The following is a 26,851-nucleotide window of genomic DNA, read 5'->3' as shown; positions in this document are numbered from 1 at the left end:
AGGGAAAACTGTAGTGGCCGCAAATGGCATCTGGTATTGTCCTTCTGCCACTGTCTTAAAAGGGATTCTGAAGGGATTTTCTTTCCCTTGTTCCTCCAGCCCTCCACTTGCGTTACTGGCCTAAGTGGATACTCCCAGCTGGCCATGTCCATCATCACAGTCAGGTCTGAGGATTCCTGATTATACTTAGAGCCTGTGGCGCTGCAGACACAAACAGTCATTCGCAGACGACACTATTGTAACAAACCACGCTTTAAAATGTAAACCACGGAGAATTTTCCTCAATAGTCCAGAAGCAACCTTTGCTCTGAGCTTGGATTAACCATGAGAGAGCTCGTCAACATTCCACTGCTACAGATTCTCACCCTGGTTGCCTTCAGTGGGACTGAGAAACTTCCAAAAGGTTGGTATGCACAATCTTGCCTAAAGTGAGTGTGAGCTTCATGGTGGCTGATTCCTACTGCGGTGTGTTTGGGTGATGTGGGGGTGGAATGTATGAAGAAAAAGAAGAGCGTTATACAGTAGCGTGGTTAGTTCTTCCATGATGGTTGTCTCCTAAGTTCTACGGTTAAAAACAGCATGATGCTCGCAGAGCCCTCTCTTCTAGGGAGATGTAGCCAGGTAGACTGTGAATTATGGAGGTCTGTTCTGTGTATGTCAAATGTTGGGGTGGTCTACACGGGTGATAAAAACCATTCCATGCTGGATTTGCCAAGAATATAATCCACCCCACTTCCAGATATCCAGAGTGTTTTGCTCCAAAGTAAAAGCCATTTCTATTTTCAGTTTTAGCTTTTATCATACTGTTAATGAACATTTTAGTAACTAGAAATCAGACCTAGGGAAAGACTCACAGAAAGTGCCTATAAAATAAAAGCCTGGAGACATCTGACTCTCTGTACTTTTGCTGCTGGTGCTGTGATTTGGGTTTGACCAGAGATTGCACTAGTTTTTTTCAGTGCTTTGGAATGTACCGGAAATAACACCACCTAAGGGGGAAAGCAACTTAAGAAAGTGACAAACACCTGTTGCAGCAGCAAGACTGGCCACAGTGCTGTGGGTTCTGGCCAGAGTATTATGAAAGTTAGAACCAGGAAGAATGGAAAATGCATGATTTGCAAAGCTACTGGGTCTTTGCCGAAATCTTCTCAAAGCAAGGCATGAAGAAGTAGACTAAATGCCATCAAATAGTATTGTGTTAAGTGTCTCATGACAGAGTTATCAAGAATACTAGGTTTTAGTCAGATGAATTATTTCCCATTTCGACCGGGTTGCCAAAGCACTGAAGATGTTTATCTTGAATAATTAGTGAAGGTGACATTTATATGTACACGGGAAACACATCTTTAGGTTTTGTAGTTCACTTACAGTTCTGGAGGCAAAAAGTCAAGGATCCCATGTAAGTAACAGACAACATTCTTTCCTATCTGATTACACAGATATATTTTCTTGTTTGTTTACTTGCTTCTCTTTCTCCATTTTATTTGGGTAAAGTGGTTGGTATCTTCTAATGTACTAAATCATTTAGATCCCAATGATACTCTAAGGCACCTTTAGATAATAAAAGAATCTGGACCTTTAAAAAATAGCTAATAATAGCCAAAAAGGACTTAACATTGGCTGTGGGTTATTCTAATACTTCCTGATCTGACCACTGATGTCCGGTAGAATAACACCTGGTTGTTTGGACCTATGGATCCTAATAAGTGTTACTCATTTTAATGTTTAATAAGCAGTTACCCACAAGTGAGGAGGACATAGTTAAACCCCAACATGTATATAAGGCAGCTGCTTTGAAGTTTTAAATCAAATCTGGGCGCACAAAACAATAACAACAAAACCCCACAAAACACCTCTGTATTTGTATATGCACTTAGATTCTGGATAAAAATGACTCCCCCCCTTTTTTTTAAGTTCCCGGTCGTCCTAAACCTTCATTCAAATGCATATGATCATTCGTTTCTGCTTTGCAAACTTCAGAATCGTGGCACAGGGTGGCATACAGGATACCAAATATCCCACTTTTAAAGAAAACCACCAGAGCATCCTTCCAATTTGGCTTTATTACAGTGTATTTGCTGCAAATTTTAAAGCTAAAACAATAGTTTCTTAGCCTACTCTGTTAATTGTAAAAATTGCAATTAGCACTGGGTGTACGTTGGCCTTATCATCACACACCACCCCTAGGTGATTAGACATCTGTTCAATGTACAAGATGAATTCTGAAAGCAAATAAACATCTCAGAACATGAAATCTTTAAGATTTTGATGTTGTAATATGTGACATATTTTGATAGAAAAGAGCTTTTTGAATGTATGTTCTTTTAATTATCAGTGAAAATGATGAAGATGTCCTGGCTGAACTTGCTTACACTCACGGCAGTTCTCTGTAGCTGGCAGAAGGTAATAGTGAGAACAGTCTGTTAGAGGGTGTATTTGTCTAGGCTGAAATCAAGGGGTCTGCGCAGTAATGTCTCACAGAATAAACCATCTTGTTCATTATAGCAGGCAGCTTCAGAACGAATGTACTTAAAGGGGGCTGTTTAAGGCTGGAGAGGATATTCACAGGAATCATGTCTACCTCTCTGTACAGTTTTCTTCATAAGATTATCTGCCTTTGGAGTTTACTATTTTGGCTTTAAATTAATTGAAATGCCTAACATTCCAACCCCAAAAGAAGGTCTTTGTCTTTCTAGATCATGTCAGCTGGTGAGTTTTTTTAAAATAAACTTTAATTTAAATTAGAAACAATCTTATTTTACAAGAGAGTTTTTTTTTTAAGTGAGTTTAATTTCCTCACCTCAAGTAGAAGACTTTTAGAGATCATCATGGATGAAAGCAGACAAAAATTTTGTTGAATTTCCTCAGCCAGAAGTTTCAAGAGCACTTGCTGATTTATCAGGGTGTGTTAAACACATGGTGGGGCATTAAACTTCCATTAAGAGCCGAAGTTCATGTGGGCAGAACTGGAGTTATTTAATACACATAAGAATTTCCTCACAAAACACCTTCAAAACCACCCACTTACTACCAAACCTAGAGTGTTGTATGTCTAGTTTCTCTTTAGATAGAGTGGAGGAGCCCTGTCTTTTAAATCACATGCATGCAGGGATAGGATTCACAGATGCTACTTATGAGTCAGCCAGAGCTGACACAGCTGTTGTGAAGTCCATCCAGGACAGCAAGTCCTGGGCGAGCGTTTCACACTGACACTCATTGTCAGTTACTCATTGTATGTGTAGGAAAACACAGTTGCTTTACGTCATTGCTCTCACTGGGGGAAGGAAAGAGTAGAAATTTCAAAATGTCCCTGAAGGTGAAGTAGGACTCGAGGCCACTGAGGAGAGGTGAAGGGAACATCCAAGGACTGGTCTATTCAGGAAGATGACAGAAGTGCACAGGCCCAGTCGAGTGTGCAGGCAGCATGGCAGGGCTGCCATCAGCAGTTTAAGAGTGATTCCATGTCCAGCAAGTGCTATATGAACATAGGAGTAGTAAGGGCAGGTGTTCAGATTAATTCAGGATCAGTGCTTTTCAGGGGCCAAGCAGCTGAAGAATTTGAGGCTACAGATTCTGGGGTTATGTAAAAAACATTGGATGCTAGAGGTGAGGCAATGAAGAATGTGAAGCAAGGATATTGAAGGCTCCAGCAGGTTTTACAATTAATTCCCCCCTTCCTGGGGAGGGCCTAGGCCCTGCCCCAAATGATGTGGCAGACATCGATGCTCCCCTATGGAAGGCCTCACCCTCCCTGGTGAGCAGAAGGGGGATGGGATGAGATTGGAGGTTGGTGGGGAGCATGAGAGAATGGGAGGGAGAGGGAACTGGGATAGATATGTAAAATGAGATTGTTTCTAATTTAAATAAAAAATGTGTATAAAAAAATTTCCCCTTTCCTGTCCCCAGCGTCTTGAGGCATATCTTTAAAGAAAGCCCATAGTCCCTTCCTCAGTTTCCTTGTGCATGAGACAATGCCTTTACCCAGTGTCACACTTAGAGTTCCCCATAGTGGCTGTGAGGGTAACGGGTAGCATGCTTTACTTGTGTCCTTACAGGATGGATGGTGGTTTAACCCAAAGGAACACCTCCAAGGGATGCAAACTCAGACATTCTCAAAGGCTACACAGAACTCCTGTGAAAGTTCATCCCAGATGAGAGTAATCGAGAATACATTCAGTTTGGAGGAATTAGTGACACAGCTTTGAAAATGGTTGATTGTCATTCTAGGTTAATCTTATAAGTTACAAAGACATCATTTCACTGCAATTTAATGAGCCAGCTATTAGGATATGTCAGATAATGATCAATATTCTCTTTGGAGGATCTGAAAATTTCCAATATCAAAGTGTTTTCTTAGGCTGAAATAAAAAACCAATGCTATATTAATAATACTTAGAAAAAACATGATTTTTTTAAGGTCTCAGCACCAAATTTTGTTTGTTTTTCCAAGACAGTGTTTCTTATGTAACAGCTCCGGTTGTCCTGGAACTCACTTTGTAGACCAGGCTGGCCTTAAACTCAGAGATCCACCTGCCTCTGCCTCTGAATGTTGGGATTAAAGGTGTGACCTCCTCGTTACCAATTTTCTTAAAAAAAAAAAAAAGACAAAACAAAACAAAAAATCCAAAACAAAGCGCCTAACTTCTTTTCATTTGGGCAAGTTCATTAGTAATAGTTCAGCCAGAAGTCAGCATGTCGTCATCATGTTCTAAAGCCCACAAAAGACAAAGGAAGGTAGTATTATGGCCTACTAATCCAGAGCTAGACTTCAAGGCAAATTTTCTGTGGATCTGAAAACTGCTGTGTTCATCCTCATGTGTTTGTTGTTTGTGTGGTTCTTGGATCTGGAGAAAAGACAGAGGTCCGGTTTACACAGGCTCTGGCTGGGATAAAAGCTGGGTAAGGAGGAGAGCAAACAGGAAATGACCTGCTGAGTTGACCATATCCTTTGGTACAGCTATGCGATGGTGTCAGTGAACACTTCAAAGGGAATTTGGATAGCTTTGGAAGATGGGCAAAATGGATCTGAAAAATTATGTTCTGCCCCTAGAAATTAAAGTTGATTTAAACCTCCCTCCCATTTTCTGTGTATAACCATGACTATAAAACACAGTCCATCCTAGAGCTCAGAGATAGGCTCTCTCTCTCTCTCTCTCTCTCTCTCTCTCTCTCTCTCTCTCTCTCTCTCTCTGTGTGTGTGTGTGTGTGTGTGTGTATGTGTTTTGCTTTCATGTGTAAGTGTAGGTATGTATAAGCCAAGGCATGTGTGTGGCCAACTCTTGTTTGTCACTATGTAATGCAGGTTAACTGGCCTGCCAGCTTCCAGGGATGCCTGTCTCCAGCTCCCATTCTCCCATAAGAGCACTGGTATTACAGACACACCTGCTCCAAAGCTCAGCTGTATGTGTTCTCTGGGCATCTGAACTCAGATCCTCATGCTTCAGCATCAAGGACTTCATCCACTGAGTCACCTCTCCAATCCCAAGACACAGGCCTCTAAGCCACCCTTAACCCTGAAATTCATCTCTATTGCTACCTACCTTTGGGATGGTTACAGAAATGATGTCTAGTTTGCAAATGCTTAATTGTATTTACTTGTTTTATTGATAAATAAGATAATGAAGATGAGGTCTGAGATGGAGCACATAGAAAGTTATTGAACAATTTCAGGTACTGTTGTTACTGAAACTAGAGTCAGGCATCGCCCAAGACTGTCACAACATTGAACTTTGTGGGAAGATGTTGAGACTGCTCTCAGTGATGCTTCGTGTATTTCTCCATGTCTAAGATTTTCAAGATTTTGAGGACTGTCTCTTACTTCTTTGATCTTAACTGTTCCCAGCAGTGTGTTGTATCACCATCACTGCCACATGTCTATGTCTGTGTAGAGAGAAAGAAACTGATGGATAAATTCATTTAAAAAAAAAAAAACAGCACATGGTAGTTAGATTTATTTTGAAAAGATTAAGCAGACAAAACAGAAAAAGCTATTTCTGCCTCCAAGACTGTTGACATGCCATGTTTTCTTCTGTGTTGCTCCTGTTTATCAGTGTTCTGAAGTATAGTTAACATCCAACTTTCTGAGAAAAAAAACAAAACAACATGCAGTTTTAAACCACCAACAAATCCTGAAGACAGTCAAGCATCAGCATGCACAGTGCTGTTGTAGGCAGTTTTCATCATCAAAGCACCCCCAGAGCATAGACAGAGTGTAGTTAAAAGGAATCAATGGGTTTGTGTGTGTGTGTGTGGGGGGGGGGTCCAGATGTCTTTCTTGGCTACTCTCCACCTTAAGGTTTGACACATACTAAATCTGCAGCTCACTAATTCAGCTAGACTGGCTGGACAGTAAGCCTTGGGGACCCTCCCTTCTCTGCCTTCCAAAGGCTGGGATTATGGGCATGTGCTTCTGTATCCAGCTATTTCACATAGGTCCTAGGGGACTAAACTCAAGCCATCTCTGTGGCCTAGAAGTAATTGATTTTTTTAAATATTACTTGTATTAAGAATTTATATAACCTAACCTAAATTTGTGCAATTTAGTTTATTAATAATAGCTATTTAACAATTATTAGCAAAGTTCCTTGAAAATTAAAAAAGAACAATTCATTCTTGCCAGTGCAAAACAGCTCCAGCAGACCATTGCAAGAAGGCAAAACCAGCCATGCCCTCACCTCGATTCAGTCCACTAGTGAAGCTAAGTGCAATTCATCAGTTTCATGTCCTCTGTCATCTAACATACCTTTCTATGTGTGTGATCATTCATTAGTAATAGATTCTAGGGTATCTATAATGACTTAACTTTTTTGTGGGGCTGGAGTTAGCTCAGCAGTTAAAGAGCACTTTCTGCTCTTCTAGAGGACCTGGGTCCTGTCTCCAGGACCATGTTGGGAGGCTCACAACTACCTGTAATCCAGCTCCATAGGATAACACCTTCCTTCTCACCCATTCCTAGACAATGACCAATGTGTTTTTTGCTCTGTAGGTTTGTGAATTGCACATGCTTTAGGAATAGAACTTAAAACATTGATCCTCTGTGACTATTTCCATATACTTGATTTGTATTTTTTTTATGTTTCCTCCGTGTCAAAGAATATAACACTTCCCTTACTTTCATTGCCAAATAATATTCCATTGTGTATGTATGTTAATTTTGTTTATCCATCTGTTGGTGGGCACTTAGGCGGCTTCCATCTTTTGGCTATTATGAGTAATATTTCTATGAGTAGAGAGGTGGAAATATTTGAGTATCTGAGTCCTTACTTTCGGCTCTCTTGAATATGTACCCGGAAGTGGAACTGTTGATCATGATTCTCTTTTGATTTCTTTCTGGGGAACCTCCGTTCTCTTTTCCTCAGTGGTTTCTCAACATCCTCACCAATGCATGTTATTTTTCTTTATCTTTATAGCCACTCCAATGAGTATAGTTTTAACTTACATTTTCATTTCTTTTAATTTTTTTTGCTAGTGTATTTTTGTGTGGCTTGGTGTATGTTTTCACATCTGTACATACATATGTGTGGAGGTCAGAGACTGACATGACATGTCCCCCTTGGCTGTTCTCCAATATATTTGCTGACAACAGGGTCTCTTGCTGACTCAGCTAGTCTAGTCATCCAAGAGTCTCCTATCTCCTCTGGAGCACACTGACTTTACAGACAGGTCATCCCATGTCTAGTGGGCTTTTGAACAGTAATACTCACTCAGGTACATCATGGCTTCAGGCTGCTAAAGGGCAAGTAATAAATAACATTCTGGAAAGTTCTCCCTTGTTTTTGCTCTTTTTAGCTCCTGTCATCACCACACCTCTCGAAACTGTAGATGCCTTAGTTGAAGAAGTGGCAACTTTCATGTGTGCTGTGGAATCCTACCCTCAGCCTGAGATTTCTTGGACCAGAAATAAAATCCTCATTAAGTGAGTACTGTGTGTCATCGTGCTAAGGATTCCGGCTCTGCCTCATAGTTTCTCACCCATGGAAATTCTGTTGGTGGCACTGAAAGTCACCTTCTAGAATATGTAATACTCATTTCGTAATTGGAAGATCTGAAGTTCAGGGCAAAATACTGATTCCTCTGACATGGGGAATGCCAGATGAGAATCATGGAACTTAACAGAACCAGGAAGTACCATGGTATTCCAGGTATGAAGACATGTATTCCAGGACATACAGAGGAGCTGAGGGACCAGCCTGTCGCCCCCTCCGTGTCCCCAAACTATGAAATCTACTGTCCAAGAATCTGACTTCTGTGTCACTATCATCTTTTTCTTTCAAAATGAGACAGAGTCTCAAAATGGATAAAAGGCCCATTTGTCAGATAAAGGGTCTACTTTTCTCCCCTTATCCCAATAGCTATCTCAGAATACTCTAAGAAAATCTAGAACAAAGTAATCTGGAGGGCGCCCTAGCAGACAGTGTTGAAGCTGAATGCTCTCAGTCCACATGAGCTACTGTGACGGAACTGTTAAGACAGGGGGCTGAGGAGTTCCAAGTCTGAGGAGCCAGCAGATTCCTGGTATGGTCAGGGGAGGAGGGCTTCCTTTTGTGTCCACAGATAGCCACTTTTCCACTATCTCTTCGTGTGAGGGAAGGGCATGAAGGAACACTCTTGGTTCTCCTCTGTAGGGACACAAGTCACACTCACAAGAGATCCAGTCACACGAGACACAATCACCTTCCAAAGACCACATCTCAAAAACCATCACATCTGACACTCGGCTTCCACACATGAATTCTGGGGGAAATGTCACATTTCATCTACGTCCTTAAACAGCTGCTCATAGATGAGGACCCATGAACTGGAAGGGGAGAAAGGACAGGCATATTTTCACTGCCTCTGACTGAAATGCCATGCTTCCTTCTGTGACACACACTCTGCAGTGCTGTGGGCATCACTGTGCACCACAGCCTAAATGACCTCTGCCAGGCAAGCTCTCTCAGAAGCTCCAGGACTGAACAGCTCACACACACAGTTCAAACACCACAAAACATCCTTAACAGTCTTTGAAATTTGGATAGATTGAGATTTTCCAACTCATGAAGCCTAAATTTCTATTTTTACTTGGCAGTATTTTTTCTTCTTACTTATGGGCAGTCTTTGGAAGATTTATTTTAGTTTTATTTTACATGTATGAGTATTTTTTTCTTCATGTATGTACATTTCATGCATGCATGGTGCCCAGAAGAGGGTGCTGAGTTCCCTAGAATTGGAGTTACAGATGGTTGTGGCTTCTGGGAACCAAACCCAAATCTAGGACCCCTGCAAGAGCCAGTGTTCTTAACCACAGAGCCAGCTCTCCAGACCCAGCAGTTCTCCAAGTCACCTTCCTCCTCTTGAATCTTACTACAAACTCCAAGGAACACCGGGTTGTAGCTTCAACAGTGTGTCTGGAAATTTCCCTGGCTAACTATGAGTCCACTATTCATAAGATCTGAATTTGAAATAAGTGTGAGGCATCATTTGGCTGAGCTCTCTGCCACTCTGGCAAGGATCACCTTTCTTTCATTTTTTTTCCAGGTAATGTCCCTTGTCCACAAGTAGAGGTCTTAACATTTGTATTTTTATCAACAGTCCATTCAAGTCAGTGGTCAGCTAGTGATTATTTAGGCATTCTCTAAGATGACTTAGCTCCCCCCCCCATGTCTCTTAGTTCTTTCCAAGACCCCAGTAGCTATCATTAACAAGTTTCAGCTGACAGTCTCAAAAAAAAAAAAAAAGAACCTAAGCAGTTTTTGTTTTATTTCTTATCGTGCTGATCAAAACTCTGCCAGTTCACTGCAAAGCCACACCCCCTTTTTCAGGTGTTTGTCCTAGCAGCACCATGATTCTGGGTACCAACACATGTATTTATTGTATTTATTTTCTACTGAGACTGTCACAAGTGGTCACAAATGCAGTGGCTTCAAACAACACACCGTATGAGTTTACAGTTCCAGAGTGTGAGGCAATCTCACTGAGCTAAAGTCAAAGCACTGGCAGCTCCAGCTCTTCCCGGAAGCTCCACGACACAATTGGATTGCACATTTAAGAGCCCACAGGCCACCTATGTCCTCTGGTCCCTTCCCTTATTCATAAAGATAGCAGTCACATGACTCTGACTTCTGCATGTCAGACCTCCACCTCTGACACTTCTTCCTCTCTTTTCCACCTTAAAACGATTTTAGTTACTACATTTGGCCCATGTGAGTAATCTAGAATGTTCCATTTTAATACTCTTAATGTGTTCAAATCCTTCTTGCAGTGTATCACAGGCTCTGGTGATTAAGACATGATGGCTCTTTGGAGACAGTCGTTCAGTGTACCATATACATTTGAGAGTCCTACTATAAAACAAACAATAAAAAAAATCCAACAACAGAAGCCACTTGGTTCTAGGTTGATGATTCCTCTTCAACTTTTTCCTGTTGCCCTGAGTCCCTTCTTAGTGGACAATTATGTGTAATTAAATAGACTATGTATGTATATACATACAAGCACACACAACATGTTTTTATAGTTTGAAGATCTTTTATTTCCTTGTGCATCCAAAACCAGAGGCATAAAAGTGTCTGTCATTTGTTAAACATCTAAAAGTTATTTGTTTATAAAAAGGGGAAGTACTAGAGTTTTGGAGAGGATGGAGGGAAGGGAGAAAGAATAATTAGGGTAGTCAAAGTTTACTATATGCATGTGTGGAAATGTCCTAATGAAACCTTCTATTCTGTAGAATTAACATATATTTATAAAGCATATAGAATGAGTACAACTTACAAACACGAAGGTAATTGGTGTGGTTTTATTTAAAGTATTTATTTATTCAGTCATTCATGGCTTCAACAAAATGAAAGTAAGATTTTGTTACATTTTATTTAGTTAATTATAAACTCATTGCTCATATTCACATTTATTAAAACATGCTACAATATTAATGATTATTAAATTGTATTAGAATAAAAAGGGATAGAGTTGCCTCAGCAGTTAAGAAAACTGGCTGCTCTTCCAGAAGAGTCATGTTTGAGTCCCAGCACCCATATGTGGCTCCTCACAACGGTCTGTATTCTAGTTCCAAGGGACCTGACACCCTCTTCTGGTTTCTGCAGGCACCAGGCATGCATATAGTGCACAGAAATAACACAGGCAAAACACTCACACACATGAAATAGAAAATGCAATGAAAGTAAAAATTATGAAAAGTACTTATTTAATGAATAAAAGAATATTCAACTCATTGCTATTGATGTAATATATATATATATTACAATATATATTATATATATATATATATATATATATATATATTGTTCATTACAATTGCATGCATGCTCCTTTTCCAGTTTTTTTCCTTATGGGAAAAGACTCATACATCTTAGTTATGGTATGCTTTCCTGGCTTGGGGGGACCTGAGTTCAATCCCCAGAATATACACACTCAAAATGAAAGTTGAATGTGGTAGTGGTAGTGGGTGCTTGTAAGCCCACCTGTAGGTGGGGTCTGCGAAGGGGAAAGAGACTGGCAGATCTTTGGGACTTGCTGCTCAGACTGCCTTGCTTACTTTGCCAGTTCAGAATGACATACAAGCACACACAAGCACACACAAGCACACACTCTGCTGTGTAAATGTTACACTTGTGCTTAGCAGCAGCCATCACCTCAGAACTGTTTTGTACAACTCAGTGGTGATTTTATTATAGAGTCCAGAGAAACCAGAATATAAAGTAGCTTTATTTTTACTGTACTAAACGAGACTATTCAGTCCTGCAAAACACACATTTTCTCTAAGCCTGAACCTGCTTCCTCACTAACTGGTCATCTATTTGATCCATTAATCAAAGGGTTGTGTGTGTGTGTGTGTGTGTGTGTGTGTGTGTGTGTGCGCGCGCGCGCGCGTAAAATCACAGATGGACTGATGGTACACTGATCCTCCTCCACGTTGCTCTGTGACCTGCAGGCTGTTTGATACCCGCTACAGCATCCGGGAGAATGGCCAGCTCCTCACCATCCTGAGTGTGGAGGACAGTGATGATGGCGTCTATTGCTGCATAGCCAATAATGGAGTGGGAGGAGCTGTGGAGAGCTGTGGTGCTCTTCAAGTGAAGATGAGTGAGTAGCAAAGAGTATCATCTAACTTTAAAGTTGTCTCCACACAGTTTCTGATGTGTTCAACAATGAGTCATGATCCCTTGACAGGAGGCTTCCACGTGACTACTCTGACGAACCCTAGCTTACGTTTTAGTTAGTTTTCCAAAGATTCTCCTTACATTCCACTCCACAGGTGACCAAGACAGCTCTTTCCTTAGCCAGGAGTTAAATCATCAAAACAGCAGACAGTTCCTTAAATCCCCCACATAAAACATTATCTGTGACTCGGGTTCACTGTGGTGGTCTTGTTCATGGAAGCCAATGAAAGGAATGTTGGAAACTTCTCTTTGACAGTTATAAGAATGTCAATTCCCAAACCAAGGTTTTGCAGACAGTGTGTAAGAATACAACTCATAGCTGAGGTGCTAAGTAGCTAAAGTTGAAGTGTTCTCTACTGTGAATATAGAACATAACTATAAATTCTAGAATACAGCAGAATGGCCAAGGTTGACATTTTCCTATATAATATTTTAAGTCTGTCTTGTGCTTTTGCAATATAAAATCATATTAACTGTAAGGGAAAATAAATGCCTGGGTTAAAAACCAACAGGCATGGCTGGGCGTTGGTGGCGCACGCCTTTAATCCCAGCATTCGGGAGGCAGAGGCAGGAGGATCTCTGTGAGTTTGAGGCCAGCCTGGTCTCCAGAGAGAGTGCCAGGATAGGCTCCAAAGCTACACAGAAAAACCCTGTCTCAAAAAAAAAAAAAAAAGCCTAGCAGGCATTTAATCTTTGTAGATATGACTGAAAATTGACACAAAAGGCTCCACAGCACTTCCACATACTCACATATAAGGAAAAAGAGAAATCTTTATTCCTTGCTCATCTCTATCAAGGTAGCCTAACGCGCCTACACACACACACACACACACACACACACACACACACACACACACACACGCACACGCACACGCACACGCACACGCACACGCACACACACACATACACGCGTGTCTTAGAAATTTGTCCCACAAAGACATCTCTCTGTTCTGTATCTACAGTATAAGATCACTTGGGACATGAAGTAGCTTAGTTACTTTCTGACTCTTCTGTATCTACAGTATAAGATCACTAGGGACACGAGGTAGCTTAGTTACTTTCTGATTGCTTGGAGGCATTTGAACCTCTCAGATCTACATGTTAGATTTAATAACGTCTTTTCAAAGCGTCATAGTAGAGAATAGAAATGAACCAATTAGAATCTACTTCTTCAGAAACATTGGCCTGAGTGTTGGCAGAACAGTAAACTTCTCTTTATAGAATTTTTGTTTGTTTTTGCTTTTTGAAACAGGGTTTCTCTGTGGCTTTGGAGGCTGTCCTGAAACTAGCAGGACAGCCTCTTTGTAGAATTTTGAGTCTCCAAACTGTGCCAGAGTTTTTTTCTAGTTACTAGCATGATCTCTAGAGGAAACAACACGTTTAATAGTCAAAGGAAGATGGGAACTAGACCTGTAAACAAATGTAGTCTTAGCACTTGGGAGGCAGAGACAGAAGGATCACCTCAAATTTGAGATCAGTCAGGGTTCATCCAGAGCTATGCAATGAGACCTTATCTCAGAAAAAAAATAAATAAAAATTAAGGAAACTTCTGGGCATTGGTGGCACATGCCTTTAATGCCAGCACTCGGGAGGCAGAGGCAGGCAGATCTCTGTGAGTTTGAGGCTAGCCTGGTCTCCAGAGAGAGTGCCAGGATAGGCTCCAAAGCTACACAGAGAAACCCTGTCTTGAAAAACCAAAAAAATAAATAAATATATGGAAACTAAAGGGAAAGTAGATTGTAATTCAAAATAGTATGATTAACTTAGAACAATTTTCAACTGTTTCACATCTATTGGTATAAATTACAGAATGTTGAATTATTATGGGGACAGTTTATAGTGATGAACTTTTTATTAAGTGTCATTTAAAATAAGAAGTCCTAAGAAGTCTCAGATATCTATTATGCTTTATAAATATGAGTTTTGCAAAAGAAAATAGAGGTTTTAACAAAACAGATCTAACCATCCTTTATGATTGATTTGAATTTGATACCTACTAAGGACCTGTCTTAGCCTTTGGCAATTTAAGATCCCTAAGACGATTCTTGAAATGAATGCCAAGAATTAACTAGAAAGCTAAAACTGCAATTTTAATGTAGATACATTGTCTTTTTATGTTTTACTTTCATTTTCCCCACAGAACCTAAAATAACTCGCCCTCCCATTAATGTAAAAATAATAGAGGGATTAAAAGCTGTTCTACCATGCACGACAATGGGCAACCCCAAGCCATCTGTCTCCTGGATCAAAGGGGACAGTGCTCTCAGGGTGAGTGATTTTGTATTAAAATCTGTGTATAAAGTATTATCTTTAAAGATTTATGTTTTACTTGTATTTGTGTGCATGTGCATGTGTGAGTGCATGGGTGTGTGTGTGTGTGTGTGTGTGTGTGTGTGTGTGTGTGTGTGTGTGTGTGTAGATATGAGTATCCAGAAGAGAGTATCAGATCTTTTGAAACTGGAATTTCAGACAGTGTGATCCACCCAATGCGGGTGCTGGGAACTCACCTTCAGTCCTCTGCAAGAGCAGCATGCACTCTTAATGGTTGAGCTCTCTTTCCAAGCAGTATAAGTCATGTTTTAAATACAATTATCTCTGAACATCTACTAACATGCTAACAAACATCTAGCATATGTTTTCCTCCCTGTGCATTAGCCTAACTTAAATTCTTCGATTACTAATTAAGCACACTCATTCTAGGGCATTCCAGCATGGACTGTCTTGGAGACAGAAGAGACAGAAATCAGCAACATTAGAGAGGAAATGGGGGCAGAGCCCAAGCACAGCAAGGCTTGTTTTCTTACTCAACTGAACCACTTATTATTATTTTTTAACATCAAATGTTTGGGACTTTAAGGATAGCAAAGCTGAACAAAGGTGAGAAATTAGAGCAAGGAGACTAGGACTGATAAACAGAGACAAACACATCTCAGTAACAAAGAGAAGTTAGATTAAAGCAACGCCATTTGGGCTTGAGAGATGATTTTATGGGGCAGAGTGCTTGCTGTGCATGAGAACCTGAGCTCATATGCATGCACATTTATGTGTGTCTGTAAGCCTGGTGCTTTGGGAGGAGAAGACAGGAAGATTGTGGAGCTTGCTGGCCTCCAGTGAAGATCTTGGCTCAAGGTAATAAAATAGAGAACAAATAGACCAGGACATCCAAAGTCCACATCTTGTCACATACATGCACATGGATGCACACACCCACACAGGCATGTAGATAACACACACACACACACACACACACACACACACACACACACACACTTACAAAAGGTGTACTATTCATTGGCTTAGCTTGTGCTACTTCTGTGTATTGTCCCCATGCTTACTAATAAATTGTTATTCTGTGTCATGATCATATCCACAACTTTGTCACACCTAAAAATGAGATTACAGACTGTGTTCCCATCTTGCCAGGCCATGCACACCCCATGGGAAATACTTATCAGGGCATGTCAAACAACTGAAGTAAACTAAAATCTGATGAGTTTTGCCCAACTTTAATGACAACATTTACACACCCTGGCTTGCCTTTTGCTATAACTCTTGATGCATTTTCTACAATAAAAAACAAAGATGACTGACTGTGCACCTTACTCAAGTTACATGAATTCAAAAAGATTAGAGAAATGTCACATCTGAACTCCAAAGAGTAATTTTAAAACTCTCAAAGAATGTGTATTCTCCTAAGGCTATCCTAAGGGTATATGGTAAAGTGTGGTTAACTGAAATCAATGATTTTACATTTTTGCCTTTCTTTGTGTTTTATTCTGGTGGTGAAATCAGGGTTGTGTGTAAGCTAATCACTTTTTCTATTACTGAGCTACACTCCAGGCTCAAAGCACAATGCTTTTAATCAAACTGGCACAAGAATGACTTTTGGAACTCATGATTCGTGTTGTATTTTAATGACAGGAGGGGAAAAAAGAATAGATGCAATCTCATGAGATCACCAAGATTAATTTAGATTGTCTTGCATGGTCTCAGCAATATATGTTGATACTCATAGATAGGATAGAGGCTGATATCTTGGGTGCTAAGGACAGTGATAAATCAATGAAATAAGGCAAGTGTGTCTTTAACTAAGGCTGTTTTCAAACCCATGTTCCTGTCTTTGGCAGGAAAATTCCCGCATTGCAGTTCTTGAATCGGGGAGCTTAAGGATCCATAATGTACAAAAGGAAGATGCAGGACAGTACCGATGTGTGGCAAAAAACAGCCTGGGCACAGCTTATTCCAAACTGGTGAAGCTGGAAGTTGAGGGTAAGAGGCAGCATGCATCCGTCACAGTCTGCTGAGATGGCTGTGCTTTGGACTGGGAAAGATGGGATGTAGAAAGCTGTGGTTCCTTAGCTCTGAGGGCAAGGCCATGAAAACAAAGAAGTCAGAAAACAAATCCCTAGTATAAAAGACCAGATTCTGTCTATTGCCCTCATTGCTGATAGTTTGACCATTGCAGCAAACACAATTTGTGATAATGATAAAACAATATGGCACCATTTTAGTGTGTCTTTTTGGCTTGGGTAATTTTCTTATTTGTAAGTTTGGAGACAGTAATTTTGTCCTTTGATGCATTTGGATTGATTTCTAAAGAAGATTAGAAGATGTAAAAATCTTTTTCAAATTATAGCTTTACAAAATATGAGAAAATAAGATAATGAATCAAACATACAAAACATGGTTCTAATTCTGTGAATCATGTAGCAATGATTTGAACATAGCAATTATTTGTCAGAGAGATTTTATTCTCATATGAGTTAATCCAATAAGCTGACGAGAAAGATCTTTACTGAGAAATCAGAATCCAAAGAAATTTTAGTGTTCTATTCCCTAACCATTTGGTTCTTTACCTAAACTTTTTATCACATTTGGTTTAAAAATAAGAACTAGGATCCAGATGGGAGGGGAGGGGAGGAGGAATGGGAGGAGTACAGGGAAGGGGAACTGTAATCAAGATGTATTATGTGAGGTAAAAAAGAAACTATTTTCAATAAATAGGGCCAGCAGGAAGGAATTGCCAGGAGACCCGTACCATGTCAGCACCTAACATGTGAAATCCTTCCTAACTCTTCCTATTTGGAGCCATGGATTCAAGAGCTCTGACTTTTTTCTCCTCTGTAAAATCAAGTTTAAGGAATTAATAAGCAATTGATTATATCTCCCACTCTGGCCTTGAATGTATTTCACAGACAATGGTTACAGGTTTCTCTGCTTTATTTTCCTTTTCTGAAATGTTGGACTAGACATACAAACAGAAATAGTGATTAAATCACCAAAGATTTTGATGGATCCCAGATCTCTGAGCCACCCCATTCTTCTCTAGCCAAAATCTGTCCTTTCCTGCAATTTCCATTCTGACTCAGGCTTTTATTAAAGTTATTTTTATTTCCTGAGTAGCCCATGTCCTTTCCCTCACAGTTTTAATGACCTCCTTTTCCATAGCTGCCTCTAGGTAAAGCAACATTTTTATGGTGTCATCGCATCAACTGCTCATAAAACTTCCATTAGAAAATGGAAAACTATATATATATTCATATATATATATATATATATATATATATGTTCATATATCATATATCTTAGATACGAAAATATATTATAGATATGTATTAGTATAGTTCTCAATATAGTTAGTATAGTTCAATATCTTCTAAATTATCAGAATTAGAATACAATTGAAATTTTTACAATGAAATCTAAATAAATATATACCTGTATTCAGAAACCTACCTCAGACTCACTGAATTCCTGCCTAGATTCAGGATTGCTTTGAATGTTCGGTAGAATGGTGTAGAGTAAATGCTATCCATTCACATAAAATTCCAAAAATGACCCCCTTATCAATCCATCAAACTTAAGATTCCCATTTTCCCAACTATTAAAACAATTTACTTCAAATTGGCTTAGAAAAAGTTATCACCAATACTAATTCATTGGAGCCCATTTACATGGTCTTCTCTTTCCTTGCCACTTAATTGTAAATCAAAAAGATGGGACACAGCTTCTGTCTTCCTAACACTGAAATGATGAAGCTTGTTGCCTTGGCTGTTAACACACACTAGAGGGTTTATAGAAGTTTGTTATGGCTGAGAGTTCATACTAACACTTGAAGCTTCTCTAACAGTTGGTAAGAAGATCATTTTAGCTCCTGTCTATTCTGCTTCCTCTACTTCTGATCAAAATAGCCCCAAATGTGACATACTTTTACTAGAGCATAATAAGCATGGCATAAATGATATCTGTTATAATCTTATCGCCATTAAGACATGAACACACACACAGAGATAGGGAAAGGAAGAGGGAGAGGGAGAGAGAGAGAGAGAGAGAGAGAGAGAGAGAGAGAGAGAGAGAGAGCAAATTTGTTTTGACTCAGGAAGTTCCTGAAAGTTGAAGCTGATTTCCTTTTGCACAAAGAGCTGGGCATACACACAAGTTACAATTCAGAAAGAACCTATTCGAAGAAGAGTCAGTTCAGTTCAACCTACAATTCAAAATGCTTAGAAAAGTGATAGCAAAATGATTGGGAGATGCCTCAAAATACCTGCAAATGCCTGCTGGTCCTGAAGAGGTGAGGGCCAAAGGCAAGGCTGGGCCATGTTCAGTTGGTACTGATAAATGTATGTATCCACCACTTAATAACTTCATGTTAGTTATGGGCTTGCTATTTTGAAGCATAACTCCACACTGCTATTGGAGACTGTTTTATGCTAGCTACAGATGAGCATACCACTCCTAGCCTCTAGCAAGAAAAGGTATGCCAGGCATGTCACCACACTGTGTATAGTATACTAAGTACATCTTAGCGGCCATACCAAATACGAAAGAAATACCCTGTCACATGGGATGTAAAACTCTCTTTCTAAATTACCATCTTCAGGCCTGAGGTCTCTAAAGTGACAGGACAAGGAGAGTCTACCTCTATTAGATACTCTAGTGTTGCTATGACAAAACACCATGACCAAAGCAACTCATAAAAGAAAGCATTTGATTTGGTTTACAGTTTCAGAGGGTTGGAGTCTATGATGATGAAGCAAAGGCATGGCTGCGCAAAAGAGCTGAGAGCCCACATCTTTATTTACAAGCAGGAGGCAGAGAAGGCACCCTGGGAATGAAATCTCAAAACCTAACCCTTAACAACACAACTCCTCCAACAGGGCCATACCTCTTAATCCTTCCCAAACTGTTCTATCAACTGGGGACCACATATTCAAACATATGTGGTCATTTTCACTCAAATCACAATTTTGCTTTCCTGTCTTATGTCAAAAGACACCATATGTGACATACAGATTCCTGATGAAACACAAGCTGGTCCAGCGTGTATGTCTTTCAAAGGGGATGGATAGCTAGAATGTTAAAATGTACTATTTATCTAAATAGTTTACATAGAGGACCTTGTATACTTGTCACTCAGAGTACTTGTCAAAACAGGAAGGTCCTATACTGTGCCATTTTAGGAAACCAAAGAACAGTGAATGTGGCTTATTACATAGGGCCACATAGATGGAGGTATCTAAGAAATTGAGACATACTGATTGCTGTCTCCTCTACTAAGGAACAGGACGGTTCTCCATGACATTGTCTAGGGTAGTGTCAGGATGGAAGTAAGAGAAGAAGAATCCAGAATCTTGCAAATGCAGAGAAAAAAAGCAGAGGGGGGCACAAGCTTTTCAAAGAGCTTGGCCAAAAGAGGCAAGGAGCCAAAAAAAGGAGTGGCTAAAAAGACTGACCATGTTAAAATGTCATTAGAAGGGAAATGACCCTACAGAGGAGAGAGACACTGTCAAAGGAACATAGTACTTTGGCACACACAGGGATTGCATCCAGGGTTCAGGTGGAGTTACAAACTTTATATGGCCACATGTCCTGTTTTTCCCAGGACAGTTCTGGTTGGCACCTGTTGTCCTGGAATAATTATTAATAGAATCTTGCTTTTACTTTCTGAAGTGTCTAGGCTTCCATGATACATTATACAGCTGCTCTCCTTAGGGACAGAACATTCCCTTCCTTGGAGTAAGAAGGGAAATGGGGACATTTTCCGATAGGAACCTTTTTATAAATCAGGCATATTGAACTTGACAAGGCTGTTCTCATGATCTCTGTTTCCTTTAGGAAGTAGATGGCAGGTTATCTTCTGTAAGGAGGGCATGGGGTGGGGGCAGGGGCAAGGAGAATGGAAAGATTTTAAAATAGCCATGGGATGGGAACGATGACTCAGAAGGAAATGTGGGATTGTGGAACAACTTTAAGGTTCTAGCAGAGGACAGGATCATGAATATGGGAGGAGGGGCATCCTTTGCATGGTCAAATCATGCCTCACCACAACTACATGAATTTTAATATACTGTACAGATATATGTTTAGAAAAAATATGTCTATGTTATGTTTAAAGGCAAGACACAAGTATTGGAATCCTAGCCAAAAGGAGAATGGGGCTAAAGGAAATATTCCCCAAGAGAGAGAAGCACTGAATCCCAGAATCTTTATGCATGGAATTCATGTAGCTTATTACCCAAACACAGAATCTAGGAGGGTTGAAACCTGAATTTAAATCTTATGGCTCCACCAGTATCACAGATAGGATAACATGAAAGCCTTCTTACTACAAAGGTTTAGAGATTCAGGATTAGCTACACAACTCATGGGGATAAGATGCAAATATCCAGACACCAAAAGTTATTAGAAATTGGGCAACTTGGTTAGTAAGCTCCCAAGCAGTTTCCCCATTGCTCTGAGGCAATGGGTGAGGCACCAACCTCCATCTCCCAGTAAGTCCATAGTGATGAGGAGACAAGGTTTTAGAACCCATGAGAAGTAGAAGCAAAAGCTGAAACCCTTGCTTAGGGCTGAGAAGCACAGTGATGGCAAGAGGGACCAGGAAAATTTATGGGCATGCACACACAAACACTCGGACACATTTGTGTGTCTTTACCTGAATTCTAATTATTAGGGAGTAAAAAATAACTCTTTTTAGAAAAAATATTAAACACTCAGAACATGGAGGTATGGTATTAAATTGATACAACAACACAGTCTGGGGATCTCTGGAGAAAGAAATTAGCATAAAGAGTAAGTTATAAGTGAAAAGTTTAACAACACAATGGATTATACAATTCAAATAGCCCTATGCTTTTAGAACCTTCCTAAAGAGACTTTTATAATTAGGAGCAGTTAATACACATATTCATGCTATGGAAAAGTATATCTTCTAAATATTGTACTTCTCTGATAAGATTTCATGAGCCTTTCCATTCATCAAAGTGTTATTTTTGCAGACTTGTTCTTTGCTTCTCTTGAACAAGCCCAAGGATGACGAATGTTTATTGAAAGGCCCTCAATCTAGCCTAGAGGCTGACTAGGTATTTGCAGCACTTGCACTCAGTTGAAAAACATTGGGGTGAGGACCTGGGTGAGCAGAATACAAAGTGAGCCCTTCCCTCTGGGAAGGAAATCAATCCATGAAGACATCCGCATGACACCTACTGAGGAAGTACACAGAACTTTCTAGATAGAGTAGTGAATGGGGTCATAGAACAGGTTCATGCCTAGATTCTCTGTGCATTTGGTTCCTTTTCTTACTGGCAAGCACAAACCTGAAGTTTTTTGTTAGGATTTCCCAGTGGAGAGGCTCCAGCATGAACATTTAGTTTGGGCTCTGATCTCTATAGAGCTTTCCTCAATTGGCCATTGCCATTGGCCAATTTCACAGCAAAAAGGAAATACAAAACAAATGTTAAGTTCCCATAGGAAAGTGTAGTTCTCTTCTAGGTGAGACCTAAGGAGGTACACTGGTTAGACCTTGTCAGGGAGTTTCTGTTGTTCCCCAAATTCCATAGTCATCTGGATTGCAGAAAGGGGCTATTAGTCTCATGGCTGTGCTCATCCTCCTGTGGAAAATTGATTCTTGTCTCTGGAACCTCTGGGGCAATGGATTTAGGATAAGTTTCATGGAGGGATACAACAAGGGAAATCTACTTCACCTATTACATAAACCCCAAAATGCTCATTTTTAGTATTTGACCATATCTGGTCACATAATAGAATCATTGGTTTTCTTACAATTGGGGATGACTGTTTTTATTCCTTTGCTGTTCATGTCAATTTCTATTAGAATTGAACTTACAGTGGCTAAAGAAAGACATACCTGGACTGTGGTTTTGGCTTTTAGCTATGGTCATTCCTTAACTATCTACAAATATGAGAATTGATATGCAGCTATCAAACAGAGATAAGCTAAGCATACTAGCTTATACAACTGCCTTCTTTTAAATTAGAAATGATCATTCTCCTTGTCATTGCTTATTTTAACCAAGACCCATAGAAGCAACAATCCCATTTCCCCCAGTAGAATGATGCCATATAAAGTTTTGTTTCTCAAAAACATTATCCGTATGTTATTTTTGTTAGGTTTAAATCAGAGACAGTGACTTTCCAGTTCTGTAGAGTAGGAATATTTTTCTCAAGGGCAAGTCCTGACTGTATAATAAGCTCTATGTTTTACTTAGATACGGTTCACATCCCATGAGTGAGCCAAAGTGTTTTCTATGTATCTGAAAGTTTCCCCCTGAGCACCTCTAAAGCAGGGGCAGATGCTCAGTGGTCCAGGGAGATGACAGTGGGAGTGCTAATGTGAAGGCTAAGGCTGGCTTTCAAAGTCATCTGGTCACTGGCGACAACTCCACATGCAAGGTGGAGTTTCTTCTCCTATTCTCTTTTTAAACAGATGCTTTTTTTTTATTTTATGAGTACGTGTGTGTGTGTGTGTGTGTGTGTGTGTGTGTGTGTGTGTGTGTGTGTGTATGTGTGTGTGTGTGTGTGTGTGTGTGTGTGTGTGTGTGTACATCACATGCTTGCAGGTAACAAAGGAGTTGAGAAGACGGTGTCAGATCCCCCAGAACTGGAATTGCAACCAATTGAGAGCTACCTGTCTTGGGTGCTAGGACCTGAACCCTGGAGCTCTGTAATCGCAGCAGGTGCTCTTCACCCTTGAGCCATCTCTCCAGCCCCCTTGATCTTATTCTCAATCAGTGGCATAAACCTCTTTAAAAATATATTTAACCAATAGTAATTAATCCTATAGAACTAAAACATTTTTAGTATGACAGTGTATGTTTTTCTTGTTTTTGTGGTCATCTGGGTCTTTGCTATAAGCCTTTTCATCATTGGGAATGACCCTGCTACAATGCAAGTTTTTCAAATTTTTTGTTTTGTTTTTGTTTTGTCTCCTTTCCTTGTGTTCTTGACTTAACCATGGGTGACAGGATTTAGTTATCTGACACTGAATATAGATCTTACTGCATCGTGTAGGTATCACATCCACATGAGTCCTGTTAGATGAAGAAAAATGAGATGAGTGGAGAGTTCTCAAGACCCAAATTAAAATAGATGGATGTTGGAATTCCCTGGTGATTGATTGCATCATCTATTATGACCTGGCTTGCTTCTGGCATTTTAAGCCACAGAGAAATAAAGGTTAGACAGAAAGGAACCAGGGCTGCCTAAGAACTGATGATCTCATATGTGAAATGGCTTGATAGCTAGACAGAGGGGGCAAATGAGAGCCAGACGGGGTTGGAAGTGGACAAGAATGTGTAGAGTCCTATTTGGAGGGCTGGTATATTCTTCTCTAATATTTAGCATCTGTTTCCATGTGGCTTTGCAAAGCAGCATCTCATCTCAACAAGAATGGGAATGTTGGCAGCAGGGAGTGAAAGCAAACAGTGTGGAAATTTTAAGTGGCTCCAGGACATGAGTCTATCTTGCTAGTCTGAACATCCAAGGGCCATCAACAGTTTTCCTGCCATCTGAAAGGCTTTATTTGAATACTCTTGCATCTGGCCAAGTCTATTTAGAAACTTGTCTCCTCAAGATTTTTTGCAAACAACAAAGTAGATCCTCCTTAACTAAATAAACAATGATGTCTGTCTGTCTGCCTGTCTGTCTACCTATGTATGTATCCATCTATCCATCCATCCATCCATCCATCCATCCATCCATCCATCCATCATGTACTATCTCTATCAATCATCTACCCCCTGATCCATCCATACATTCATCCATTCAACAATCATCTATGTCATCCATCTACTTATTTACCAGCCTACCAATCTCTTGATCATCTATCATGTATCTGAAGTTTACATCAGTAAGCATACATATTAATAGATAGCACTGTTTTCCCAATCTTAGACTTCTGCCTGCCTCCTCTTTTGGAGATCAGATTTTCTTGTTGCATCTACAAAAGTGGAAGCAATTATGTAATGTTTATACCACATTTGACTTGCTTTTTCCTTTGTTTATGCTACAGCTCTTAATATGACAAATGCCACAGAGAGAGGTATTTAACCCCATGTGTGCTGTGTCTCAGCGATTGCGGTTTTAATAGATGTGCAGTGGTCCTGTCCCCAGCATCAGCTCTACTTGTTTGGTGCCACTAACAGGTTTGCTTTGCTGTCATGAATAGATCCTGCATTTTAAAACCAAACAAAAGAAAAAGCCGTAAGCCTCTAGTATCTGTAGCGGGTGTCCTTGGCAAAACTGAATCTGCATGATTGATACGTGCATGCTTCAAGAAGAGTCTGGCTACTTATTTGGACATTATGTGTGGTTTCCTAGATTTCTATAAGACTTTAGGGGAAGAGTATACTTGTGACTAAAGACAACAAAGAGAAGGTACATTAATATTTAAGACACTGAACAAATAGCCATGTAAGTCAGAGGGATGGCAAGGCCCTTTTAATCTAATCTGAAAAAAAAATTAGGCTTGAAAACATGTAAATGATTTGTGTAATGTTTGTTTATTTATTAATTATTTACAATGAAAAGTTTTAATTGTCATTTCTGTGTATTAAAATGATAGGTCTCTTTTTAATACACAGAAATACATACACATATATGCATATATATACATATATATTAGGAAACATTAATAAAATAATATACCCTACAAAGATAACTGATCAATGTTCCAGGTGCTAAGTGATAGAGAAAAGCTACTCTGTCTTTTTTGGGCTTAAATTCAAATTGTAAATTGAAATTCATGTGTTTGGATGCAAAGAGACTATGGAAAGCTTTTTAAATTCTATGATAAGCAGAAGTTCAAATAATTTTACCTTTAGTTATTTTCCTCAGATATCAGATGTATAGTTTTGATATTTGAACTGGTGTATCTGCCTCCATGAATGATAGTCAATGTCAGTAATGATTCTTAGAGGGAACATACTGTTCTGGCTAATAGCACAAGCTCCAGGCTGTCATGGAAACTGGATGGGCTCCAGAACCCAGAATAAACTTCCTGAGTTCAAAACCTGGGTCCTCCACTTACTACTTCATTAAGGTTAATTAAATATTAGTTTGCAACCAAAAACAATCATGTTAACATATGAGATGTTAATAACCCTTTATTTCATGTATAAACTTAATCTTTGAGGTAGACACAATGCAATCCATCAATGGCAAAACAAATTTTTATTTAACATAGAGATCATTTTTATTGTTTGATTAAGTCTATCAGAATTATAATCATTACTTTGCATCTGGAATGGGGGAGCATAAGAACTAAGTTCAAATAAATAAGTTAATTTTCAGATAATAAAACATGACAACAAAGTTAACATTAGAACGAAATGGTCCTGGTTTTCCAGCACCTCCTTCTTTTTGTATACAGAAGTACATGAATTCAAGCTCTGGAGGGGTTGCAGACTAATTGATCAGACCTGGGTGTTAATCCTGGTTCTACTTAGTAGTTATAAAAGTTTGAATAACTTATCTGGATTTTGAAAGTCTATTTCTTCATGTGTAATAAAAAAAGGGTGATATTGTGAGCAGAAGTCTTTAGTGAGCAGAACCCAGAGCATGGCAGCTTCTCCATGAACACTAGCGGTGCTCAGAATTCTCGTCTGCTCCAAGCATTGTTACAAAGCTGGGTGATTTCTATCCAGAGAAAGCTTCTGCCTAGGTTTCTCATATTTCATAAACAGAATGTCAACATTCCCAACTGCTCATCTGCGTTCCAAAGAACATAAATCCACCTCCAATCAGCATTGCCTTGTGCCTGCATGCCTGCTGCTTGTTAGAGATTATAGCTTTGTTTTGGTCCCACGCTGAAGAGTGGTGTTGGAAATCTCACCTCATCGAAGGAGGTGTGTGAAATAGGAATGTGTCCTTAGTCCTTAGTAGCACACTGGAAAGGAGCTATGTGGTTACAACCTTTCTGGGAATATGAATATATATTATATATATATATATATATATATATATATATATATATATATATAACAAAACAACTTGTGTTTCCCAATCTTGTATAATTTTTCATTCTCTATAAAAAGTGATGTGCTCAAGTGTCTTGTTGGGAATATTGATTTTTTTAAATCACTTAATGTTCCTAAGTAAATCTCAAGTGAAAAACTGATTGAAAACTTTAGCAACTGAAGGAAATAGAGGACCTTACATGAAAATAGCCTGTCTAAGCTCCATCCAGTAGTGTCTTGTAAGCCTCACCATCTTGCACTGTTTCCCCCTTTCTGGGATGTAGCTAAGAATAGGGTTTGCAGCTTAATTGTGTCTATTAAGCCGAATGGATCAGAAGTGGTATTTTTCTAAATTTTTTGGCTGGATTGTATCCATCTCAAAGCCTGTATGGAGAAGCTAGCTGTAAAGAGTATTGGTGGCTGAAAACACTCACTGCT

The 26,851-nt window shown here is 39.5% G+C and overlaps 1 protein-coding gene across 8 annotated transcripts in view; it reads left to right on the top strand.

Moving 5' to 3' along the window:
• Positions 1-324: 324 nt before the first annotated feature.
• The window catches only part of Musk (muscle associated receptor tyrosine kinase), an 83,763-nt gene continuing 57,236 nt past the window's right edge, over positions 325-26,851 (top strand). For all 8 annotated transcript variants that reach the window (XM_027403037.2, XM_027403035.2, XM_027403034.2 and 5 more), the window contains exons 1-5: positions 325-403; positions 7,789-7,915; positions 11,927-12,078; positions 14,296-14,423; positions 16,283-16,424. In XM_027403037.2, coding sequence (XP_027258838.1) covers positions 325-403; positions 7,789-7,915; positions 11,927-12,078; positions 14,296-14,423; positions 16,283-16,424 — 628 coding nt within the window. The remainder of the gene's footprint in view (positions 404-7,788; positions 7,916-11,926; positions 12,079-14,295; positions 14,424-16,282; positions 16,425-26,851) is intronic.

Source organism: Cricetulus griseus, chromosome 2 (assembly GCF_003668045.3).
Source record: "Cricetulus griseus strain 17A/GY chromosome 2, alternate assembly CriGri-PICRH-1.0, whole genome shotgun sequence".
In the NCBI taxonomy this organism is placed as follows: domain Eukaryota; kingdom Metazoa; phylum Chordata; class Mammalia; order Rodentia; family Cricetidae; genus Cricetulus; species Cricetulus griseus.
This window is presented reverse-complemented; position numbering and strand designations above follow the sequence as displayed.